The sequence below is a fragment of the Podarcis filfolensis genome, assembly GCF_964270895.1.
Source record: "Podarcis filfolensis genome assembly, chromosome: 6".
Classification (NCBI taxonomy): domain Eukaryota; kingdom Metazoa; phylum Chordata; class Lepidosauria; order Squamata; family Lacertidae; genus Podarcis; species Podarcis filfolensis.
In genome coordinates this window covers 85,182,726-85,193,842 of record NC_139609.1, presented here as the reverse complement: position 1 = coordinate 85,193,842, position 11,117 = coordinate 85,182,726, and the positions used below count along the sequence as shown (strand labels likewise).

The window sequence follows — 11,117 nt, the reverse complement described above, 5'->3', positions numbered from 1 at the left end:
ATACTGTTGCTGGGTAAATTTCTATCCTCCAGCCCCCACTATAATTTTTTGGTTCCAATGAAACTCTCGCTGGCAGCGATTGCTCTCATAGATGTTGAAGGCATTGTGGAAAACGGTAAATAAGGCTGAGTTGATGCGTGTGGTGCGTTAAGGTTGAGCTTATTTATCTTTTTTTGTTTAGTGGGGGGGGGTATGCGGGAAAGGGCAAGCCACCCTGCAAAATTTGGAAAAGATGGGTGCAGAGGAATGATGGGGAGCATGGCACGGTACCCAGTTGCTGGCCATTTTTCTTACTGATTTTCTTCTTTAAGTAAAGTGCCTCTCGGGTTTGTTGTAGGTTTTCTGAGTTCAAGGGTTTTGGCGAAGGACGAGTTTTGTCGGTTGCGTTTGACGTATTGACTAGCAACCTTCCCTTGCAGAGAACAAGGACACTGTCATCAAGAACCTTGGTTGAGTAATCCCCAGGGTTGATTGCTGCAGTGCTTTCTACGTGGGGCTGCCCTTGAAGACTGGCGTCATATTTAGGGGGCTGGCTGCTGGCAGAAGTGGGTTGGCAGAAGGTGGCAGAAGTAGCACACACAAACACACACAGACACACACACACCCTTTTTTTTATTATTCAGTGGCTGTGCTAGCCTCCTAATGATTCCCAAATGCAGTTCAAGGTGTGTCTGAGACCTGCTCAGGCCCCCATAGCCAGGCCAAAACCTGAGGATGCCCAGCCCATTCAATACTTGTTGTGGCCCAACCACTGGGCAAGTAGGAAGGTATCACTACCACAGTGAACGAACCACAATGAGATGGGTGGGAATTCTGCACCACCACCACCTCCATCGGCTTCCTTTCACAGTGGGAATACATCAGAGGTCCGTAAAAATAGTGCAACTAGTTTATTTTAGACTTGGGAAGGGGGAGCAGAGCCCTTTAACTTGCCACAGATCACCTGGTGGTACCTGGGCAACAGATGGAGCTACCTGAAATGCTCACAGTCTTTCCTCACTGTGGCGAGATAGATTGTGCTGCATATACATACAAATTAGCAAATGCACATTTTGCTCAAATCTGCCCCCTTTTTTGTAAGTCTCATATAAGCCACCCCCCGTTCCTTGTTTCTGGTAGCCAGGCTTGCTTGTTTATCACATCTATATCCTGCTTTTCCTCCTTGGAGCTTAAGGCAGTGTACATGATTCTCCCGCTAAACATGGTTTTATCCTCACAACAACCATAAGAGGTAGGAATCTAGCTCCAAGCACCTTCCAGAGGTTCCCCTCACTGCGAGAAGCAAAGTTACAGGGAGCCAGGCAGAGGGCCTTCTCAGTAGTGGCGCCCGCCCTGTGGAATGCACTCCCAGCAGATGTCAAGGAGATAAAGAACTATACAGTGGTACCTCAGGTTAAGTACTTAATTCGTTCCGGAGGTCCGTACTTAACCTGAAACTGTTCTTAACCTGGAGCCCCACTTTAGCTAATGGGGCCTTCTGCTGCCGCCGCACCGCCAGAGCATGATTTCTGTTCTCATCCTGAAGCAAAGTTCTTAACCTGAAGCACTATTTCTGGGTTAGTGGAGTCTGTAACCTGAAGCGTATGTAACCTGAAGCGTATGTAACCTGAGGTACCACTGTACAGCCTTTAGAAGACACCTGTAGAGAGAAGTTTACAATGTTTTAATGTTTTATTATGTTTTCCTATATGCTGGAAGTTGCCCAGAGTAGCTGGGGCAACCCAGACAGATGGGCAGGGTACTATTAGTATTAGTACTAGTATTAGTCAGACAGCAACTGGCCCCAGATCACCCAATGGGCTTTAAGGCTGGTTTGAAACTGGGTCTCCGCAGTCCTATGTAGCTTGACACTTTAACCAAGGACCACATTCCTCTGTGGGTAATCTGTGGAGGGCCATATGTTAATAGTTGTAGGGCCAAAGCCAGTGGTAGATGAGTCCACCAGTCCCCAGAGGCTGCTGGAGGTTCAAGAAATTAGGTTGAGGGGTGCAGGTGGTAGTCTTACCACTACACCACACAGCTGGGTGGCCTAAATCTCACAAACTGAGCACATCGCTGCAGCTTGAGGCTTTATTCTTTCATTCCTTTTTATTTGGCCAATCGCGTTGTGTATTTTTTAAAAAGTTGTTTTATTGCTGAAACTGGTTATGGGAGATCATGGTTTTTATACAGTTGCTGTTTTATTGTTCTAATTTGTAAGCTGATTTGAGGTGTATGCTATGATACGGAAAGCAGGTTGTAAATAAATAATTTCATATCATAAAATAATATCATATCCTCCCCCTCCACTTCTCTCTCTCCCCATATACACAGACACACACACAGAGACACACACACACACATTTAGCTGACAAGGCCAGATCAGGGAATATTGTTGAACCCGAACTAATTAATTCAAAGTTAAGCAAGCAAATAAAAGTTTTTACAAGGGTCTGGTTCGTGGTTATAGAAGTTCTTTGGGGCACCCTTGGGAAGAAATGCAGGAAATGTAATACTGTGGGGAATATCTAGTGGTTGGCAGAGCAGCTGCGACTCTGCAGACTCTGCTCCAAGGTAACTGGCAGGACTGGGTGGTTTGCCTCACATTTTGTTTGCTTATGCTGGCGCTGAACCACGTGTGGAAGCCAGAAGGAACTCTCACCAATCATCTTATCCCTTCCCTCCCACCCACCCCACTAAATTCAGCACTTAGCAACTAATTGCATAAAAGAAATTATAGAATCATAGAACTATAGAGTTGCAAGGGACCCTTAGAGTCATCTAGTCTCCCTCCCAACTACCCAATCCAAGGCATTGCTCCTTTCTTGGCTAAAACCACCGTTGGAACTCAGAGTAGATTTGGGAGAGAAGAACCCCCATCTCCCCCCCCCCTTCTTTTTAAAGAATTGTTTCCATGGCTGCTTGTCTGTGAACATAGTTTCAGATGAAAACAGTCTGCAATGGTGTTCGATGCCTTCTCGAAAAGTGCTCCTCGCCACCCGATGCTGATTTCTCCTTACCTGTTTAAGACACACCCAGCCTCCAGGTTTCAAATCTTCTAAACACCTGGCTCTCTAAATCCCCAATGCATGGCAACTGGCTGCAGTGACTCAGCGACTTGAAGAGGAAGTGTGCTCTCTGGGCATGCTTATATAGGGTTGCCATATTTCAAGAAGAAAAAAATCCGGAAACAAAAGTTATTCGGCTTTTTTGGGGGGGGGAATCAGCATCATAGTTTTGAGCTTTTGGGGGGGGAATTACTCCCCGCCCCAAAGGAGAGCAAAGAGTGATATTCTAACACACACTTCCTTGTTCACTGGGCAAAACCCCTGGACATTTTGCCGATATCCCAAAAAAATCCCCCAGAAGCTAATTGCGCCATTGAAATCCCGGGAAATTCCTGGCATATGGCAACCCTAGCTTATGTGTGCCAGAACATGCATGACACAATCTCACCTAATAATGAGATGGAGTGGAGGTAGAGCATAGCCATCATGCTTAGTAGCCATGGATAGCCTTATGCCCTGTAAATGTGTCTGATCCTCTTTTAAAAGCCACCCAGGGAGCCCACGAATTCATTCCACAAACCCCTTTCATCATTTTTTAGCCAGATCCCAGAAAAAGGACCAGGCCATTTCTTCCTCTTGCATCCTGTGATTTAAGCACTGCAACTCACAAGCCACCCCACCCTCCTAGTTTCCCAAGCAAGAAAATGGTAAAGTTCAGCACTATTATTCTCTTACACCTGAGCTCGCATAAGTGTAGGTAGAAGGCACTTGATGTTCCCCTGGATAAAAATACACCAAGTGGGACGAAATTTATCCATTACTCTGTTCCTGTGACTGCAGTTTGTTTTAACTGTTTTTAATACTGATTTTTGGATTGCTTTAACCCACCCTGGGACTTGATGAAGGGTCGGCTATTATACATCAGTAGATGATAGATGATAGATAGATAGATAGATAGATAGATAGATAGAGAGATAGATAGATAGATAGATAGATAGATAGATAGATAGATGATAGATAGATGATAGATGAATTCTTTTACATGCCTTAGTCTCATCTGGCCGCCACCTTCAAGCTGCCCTGAGTCTCTGGGATAAGCTGTGATGTTCACAGGGATGGCCAAGGCAGAGGGGTGAAGTATCAGTCAGTAGCCCTTTATAACAGAGGAGGAAAGCTCACCCAAAGTCCAGGGACAGGAGAAGCCGTCCGTTCTGTTTGTTGGTGAGAGAGACAAGTCAGACGGGGAGATCTGAATTTCACTCATAGAATTATTATTATTATTATTATTATTATTATTATTATTATTATTATTCATCCCCCACCTGCAACTTCTGTCCAAATAGAACTTTGGGGTGGGAGAGGTGATTTGCAGTGGGCATGCAAGGGAAATTTACCTGTTTAATTTAATAAGGGGTCTCCCTAAGTATCTGTTTTCTGAGCCCTGGCCCTGATGAATTTTTGGCTCCATTTCTTTCCAAGAAAGTTCCTAAGTCTGGCAAATGTAGCTCATGAGGGAAAGGCTGGCTCCTTCTTTCTGCCCAAAGCACAGGTGAGCATTTTTCTCTTGTGGCTCTCCGCCCCCTCCAACCTTAATCTCTTGGCCGGCAGACAGAAAAGCGAGCTATGCAGGAGTGGCACTGTGCTGTCTGCCTGGGATCGTACATCCCTCCCTGGGCTAAGCTGTTTGGGAATAATAGTCTCTATCAAATGACTGTGTTGTGTCTCTGGGATCAAATTCTATCCCTTCCAAAACCACGCCACCCTCCAAGCAAAGTGTGGGGAACTGTATCCTCAAGCTCGTGGAGCTATTCCTGCCGAAAGCTCCCTTCTCTCTCTCTTTCTCAAATGAAGTTTTAACTAGTAGCCTGTTGTTGCTTGCTCTTGTTTATTTGGTGGCTTGGATTGCATTTCTTCCTCTTCTCAACCCCCAGCCACCCCCCCTTTTTGTGTGCAATACACTTTTGTGCCAACTCAAGCCATTCAAGCTGCCACTGCCAGCTGGCTGAACTGAGCACTGAATTAAATTACGTCTGGAAGTCTGGTATGCGGATGCCACTGGGAATGGTTTGGAATCAGCGTAGGTTAAGAAAAGCCTGCACGCTTTGTGTGTCTGTGTGTGTTTCTATCAGCTGTGCGTCAGTCAATGGGTTTGCTCAGCGTCAATGGGAAGTTTGTGTCTGAGAAATGCCATGCGGGGTGGGGGGAGTTGGAGGGGGGGATCAGAAGGGGGTGCAAGGTATGTTTCTCGAAACTTTATTGCGGTTGCCCAATGTTTCCCTGAGAGGTATTTTAGAAACCTTACTGCAGACTGACTTTTTGGTAAGGCAGCAAGGTTGAAGCAGTTCAAAGCACACCTGTTTTCCTTTTCTTTTTTTAAGGACTATTTTTGTTCTGGTGTGTTACAGTAATAGCGGATAGCAGAGCAAAGATTAAAGGTGGGCTTTCCCTTCTGGCAGCAAATATGGCGCCCTTTGCTGATTGCATTCCAACTTGTCTTGCAAAAGCACCTATAATCAAGTTTCTGGCAATATGCAATTTCCTTTAACTTGCCAAGGATCATTGCCAGCTCCAGGTTTTGGAGAGCTCTCATATTAGATGTCCTCAGTGGACTCTCCTTCCTGACTAGGTCTGTCTCCTCAGTGTTGTCTCCAAAAATCCCCAAGGTGGGGCACCTTTTGACAACAGTCTTGGAGATGCCCAATTAATTTTAAAAACTCTTTACCTGATGCCCTGACGGTGCTTGGAAATGAACTCATAAGTGCTCTCAACTGGTTCAGGTGAGGCAAAGGATGGTTGCCAGAGGACACCTGACCTCCTTCTTCACCTGCCTTGTTTCCTGGCTGTTTCAGAAGACAGAGTGACACCCGCCTGTCATTGCAATCTAGTGGTGCTTTCTCTTGCACTGGAGTACCCATGACGCAGTGTGAGACCTCCACATACCTTCCATACAAATAACACTCTCCAGCAGAGCTCTTTAGAGTCCTCGCTTATGATGCGAATCCATGCATTTCCTTTGACAGAAATTAATTACACGTTGGCAGGCAGGAGCCTATGCAAGACCAGTTTGGCTGAATGATTGCTACTGCCCCATTGAGCCCAGGGCAAGTCTCTGTAGGGCTCTAAAAAGCCATGTACTATGCCGACACTGCTTTCTGCAGCCTAGATTGTTGCAGCTTATGAAGAAAAGTTAGGGGCCACAGAACACAGTGTGCATCTTACTAGATGCCCATTGCTTAGTCACAGTGGTTATGGTGTGTTGTAGAGAAACTGGCTTATAAGTCTGCTGACTTTTGAGATGGCATGGAGTGTGCAGCTAACCAGTTTGGGGCAATTTTTGTTTGTGGCATATTTAGTTTTAAGTGTTCAGTTTTCTTTTGCCTGGCTACGGAATAACTGTACCAAAACTGAACTGACTGGATCTTCTTGGAGCCAGGTTGTAACATGGTTAGTATTAACCACCACCACCCACCCCAGTCTTGATTTGCAACCTGCTCTTATTTTTAAGCTCCACTTCAGTTTTAGCCCATGTTTTAAATGAATGAGCAAATGGGTAACGATGCGCACACCCGTTTTTGGGTTGGGAAAGATGGATGCTCCATCTCTCTCTTACTTTTGGACTGTTCTGCTCACTCATGGGACTTCTTGGCTGGTGTTTGTATCCCTTTTGCATTGCATCTCTTTTGCTTTAAGCGGATGCCTAGGCGTTGACAAATGCCAAATCCACCATTAGAACCATAGGCTGCTTCCTTGTGCCAAGTCCAGACACTGGTCCACGTAGCTCATTTCCATCTTGCAGTAACTGGCAGTGGCTCATCGGAGTTTTGCACAGGGGTGTTCCCCAGCCGTGCCTAGAGAAGGCAGAGATCGAACATGAGACCTTGTGTGTGCAAAAGCATTTGCTCTACCACAGAGCTATGGCTCTGCTGCAAATGTTGGCAGCACCTGCACTTCTCCTCTTGCTTTGTGACACAGCATCACTTAGTACCTTTTTCTTGATTTGGTGCCTTTTCCTCCCAGGATCTCAAAATAAGCATTTTTTTTCCCTCCTTCTTGTCTCCTTTTTCCTGTAGCGGAGTTGGAGTTTGTACAGATAATCATAATTGTGGTGGTGATGATGGTCATGGTGGTCGTCATCACGTGTCTGCTGAATCACTACAAACTCTCTGCACGGTCCTTCATCAATCGGCACAGTCAAGGACGGAGGAGAGAGGAGAACCTATCATCAGTAAGTAGCCTGTGTCTGCCTCCCCGAACTCTTTCCTGCTTCTCTGCCTGGTTCATGTTGTTTGCTGTGCTCACCAGCTGACCCTGGGTGCTTTCGGAACAGCCATGGTGGGAGGACTTTGACCTGGTTTTTACATCCCTCACAATCTCACTTGGAGTGGTCCATATATAAATATATGTGGGCTGATAGTCTTGCAAACTTTTCTAATGTCCACCAGTGTGGCCAATCTATCTGGCAATGGTGTCAGGTGCAGCAGGGACCTGTGATAATCTTAGAAAGTTTTAGGATCCATGGGCTTGTCTGTGGCCTAAGATCAGGCCTGTGGCCCTCCCCAGCTCTCCCACGATGCTTTGCTGTCTGTTCCCCAGCTTAGTAGATTAGAGGCAAAACTGTACTATAGTGTACACTGGGGAAGTTGCGGCACTTCCCCCTACCCCACTCCTGTTGTATAATAATAATAAATAAATAATAATAATAATAATAATAATAATAATAATAATAATAATAATGTATTTTTATCCCACTGTTCTATAGGAAAGCCCCCCAAGTTAGATAGGTAACAAAACCCAAAGCAACAATGCATTGTTTAAGATAACAGCTGAAAATCATACTCCGCAGTATAATTCTTTTTAAACGATAAATATACAGGTAGCAGCAGCAGCACATAAGGTCAGCGGTTCCCAAATGTTCTCTGCCCCAGACCGGTTGAAAATTGCTGAGGGTTTTGGCCGTCTGCTTAATGATTTTTCGACCTGTGGTAGCAATTGCAAGTCTACGGAATTCAAACTGCAATAGGAGACTATATGGTGGACATAAGAAACAAAAGAAGCCATAAAAATACAATTAAAAACCAATATGAATATTCAGAGCAATGGATGTGTCATCTCAAGAGGCTCCCCACCCCTGCTCTGGGCAAACCTGGTGCTGAAATTTGCCTGCAAAGCTGTGCATTCCTGGCTAAGGCAATATTTTGTTACTTTACAGCAGGCTAGACTAGGTGAAACCACCTAATCTAGCCTGTGCAATGGGTCGGAGGTGGTGCTGTGGTCTAAACCACTGAGCCTCTTGGGCTTGCCAATCGGAAGGTCATTGGTTTGAATCCCCGTGACAGGCTGAGCTCCCGTTGCTCTGTCCCAGCTTCTGCCAACCTAGCAGTTCGAAAGCACACCAGTGCAAATAGATAAATAAGTACCACTGTGGCGGGAAGGTAAACGACGTTTCCATGCGCTCTGGTTTCTCTCATGGTGTCCCAGAAAGCTTTCTCTTTCGACAAACACCGACTCCCTCTGCCTGAAAGTGAGATGAGTGCCACAATCCCATAGTCGCCTTTGACAGGACTTAACCGTCCAGGGGTCCTTTACCTTTTACCTGACCTTGCTGCAAATGGAGGCTGTAGACTGGGGCGATACTGTGGCCTGCTGCATTCCAAACAGCAAACAGGGATTACCATTTTTGAAAGCTCACCGACAATTACTCTGCAAGATCAAACCAAGCACACCAGGGAACAAAAATACTAGTCTACTCTGCACCCAGCTGTGTGGGAATGCTTCCCCCTGACACACACATGGTTTTTCAGCATACGCAGATCTAGCCACAGAATATGAAACTGAAGGAGCTTATTTGTCATGTGTCCAAAGTGCAAAATCTGAAAGTAATGAAGGAGTTGTGACTTGGTTTCAGTCTCTCTCCGTTAAATAAAGGCAGTGCCTTCTTATGTTGGGTGCAGTCCTATAAGGGGCAGCAAAGCTCCCCCTAGTGGGTAAAACCAAGAGCACATATGGCTTTGCAGCTCACATTATTTTATTTAGGTGGACGTATATAAACCTAATAGGACGCGGGTGGTGCTGTGGGTTAAACCACAGCGCCTAGGACTTGCTGATCAGAAGGTCGGCGGTTTGAATCCCCGTGATGGGGTGAGCTCCCGTTGCTCGGTCCCTGCTCCTACCAACCTAGCAGTTCGAAAGCCCGTCAGAGTGCAAGTAGATAAATAGGTACCGCTCCAGCAGGAAGGTAAATGGCGTTTCCGTATGCTGCTCTGGTTTGCCAGAAGCGACTTAGTCATGCTGGCCACATGACCCGGAAGCTGTACGCCAGCTCCCTCGGCCAATAAAGCGAGATGAGCGCCGCAACCCCAGAGTCGGTCACAACTGGACCTAATGGTCAGGGGTCCCTTTACTTTTATATAAACCTAAAGTGTGAAAGAGCTGTGAAGTGTGAATGCACCATTCAAACACGCTTGTCAGGGAGACATGACCAGCTGCAACTCCCTCCCGAGCATATGTTTGCCTCTGTGTAATGTGTGATGTGCCCCTCTGAACAAATGTTTCAGCAGGGAGCTGTGTCCCTCTAGCTGTTATTGGACTCCAAGTCCCATCAGCTCCTGTTGGCATGGCCAGTAAGTTTGGGATGATGGGAGTTGTAGTCCAGTAGCATCTAGAGGTCCAAAGGTTATCTGCTGCTGCCGTATTGCATTTAGGAGCCTCACATCCTTATCTCTTCTCAAGTGTGGGGTATTTAACAGTAAAAATGAGCATGGCATCCAGATGGACTACCAGGGTCTTAGGAGTCTAGCACCATAGCTGACTGGGAAGTGGAGCAGCAGGGCCGGCCCTCCCATTAGTCAAGAGAGGTAGATGCTGAGGGACAGGGCTGTGTGTGGCACCCACTGAGTTTATCCTGGTATTCTCAGTTGCCTTGTTGCCATTGCTGAAGAAATCTTCACCTGCAAGTTGGCTTGCCTTTTGTACATGGAAGGTGGAGGAGACCGCCTTGCATTGCAGCAGTGTATCTTAGGCTGGTCCTGGGGGCGATGGCAGCTGAGATCTGCAACCAGTAGCAGGGGCACAAATGCCCTGGAAGTATGATTTTAGGCAGCCTTCAAATATCGTCTGCAGGGCACCATGTTGGCTAAAGAAAGAAAACGAGGCAAGCAGTAGCTTTGAGCACCGATGGGCCTAGGAGGGCCATTTTTTCCCCAACCCCCAATCTTGATTTCTGGGCGTAATTTTATTTGATAGACGAGACTAAAAATCCATTAATAAATGAAGAGGCATTCTCTTGACCTTTTGCTTTTCAGCTGTGAAGAGTTTAAGGCTGGCTCTGGACATTTTAATCTGGATCCGTTTGTCCAGAATAAAAACAATGTAAGGTTGTTGTATGCAGTAGAAGGCATATGATTATCTTAAGAGTGATGGGAGTAGATGTTTCAAAGCATCGGCTTTGGGGTTGCAGGACAGCTTGGCTCCATCCACCTCTTTCCCCGCAGTAGTGTTCAGACATCAGCCTGAAGACTTTGGAGCGGCAGATGGCATAATGCAATGACATTGCCCACTGCTAAATTAAATATAAACCAGTGAGCATAAGGTGATGATACACTCACCACTTAGTAAATATGCCCTATGGGATGATGAAAAAATAAGCATTTGTATGTCTCGGAGTGATTCGCTCCTCTGCCCAGTGTTGTAAACTGTTATCAAGCAGACCTCTAAGCCAAGTGGAATCCCATGTGTGCAGCGCTGCCCTTGCGCATAGCACACAGATGCTGCTCTAACGCATTTGTCCTCAACTGGTGGTTTGGGATCTGCTGCTGGGACACAGCCTGACCTAAGGTGGGTCACCACAGCAGCTCGACCACCATACAAATATAGGGTCAATAAATAAATTAGTGGGTTCCCGCAACGGCATATGCGGATGAAATCTGTTTGCAAAGATTAAGGACGACTGCTCCAAATGGCTGTTTGCAGCAGTTCCTTGCCCCCTTCTGAGCAACGGGTCTCATCCTCCCATCTTGTATGAAAATTAGGTGTTGCCGTTTGGGACCAGTTGCCAACCCTGGTGCAAGCCCAAAGTCCAGGGCTTGTGGCCACTTCTTAGGGCAAGCTAATCCTTGAGCATTAAAAGATGCA

General features: G+C 46.3%; 1 protein-coding gene across 5 annotated transcripts in view; it reads left to right on the top strand.

The window, feature by feature from the left end:
- The window catches only part of PMEPA1 (prostate transmembrane protein, androgen induced 1), an 89,242-nt gene that overhangs the window by 64,861 nt on the left and 13,264 nt on the right, over positions 1-11,117 (top strand). For 3 of the 5 annotated variants that reach the window (XM_083619137.1, XM_083619135.1, XM_083619134.1), the window contains exon 2: positions 7,058-7,212. In XM_083619137.1, the coding sequence (XP_083475263.1) occupies positions 7,099-7,212 (114 nt within the window). In that variant the 5' untranslated portion in view covers positions 7,058-7,098. Of the gene's footprint in view, positions 1-10; positions 116-4,371; positions 4,537-7,057; positions 7,213-11,117 lie in introns of those variants that run through there. The other 2 variants (XM_083619136.1, XM_083619138.1) reach the window with 2 other exon arrangements.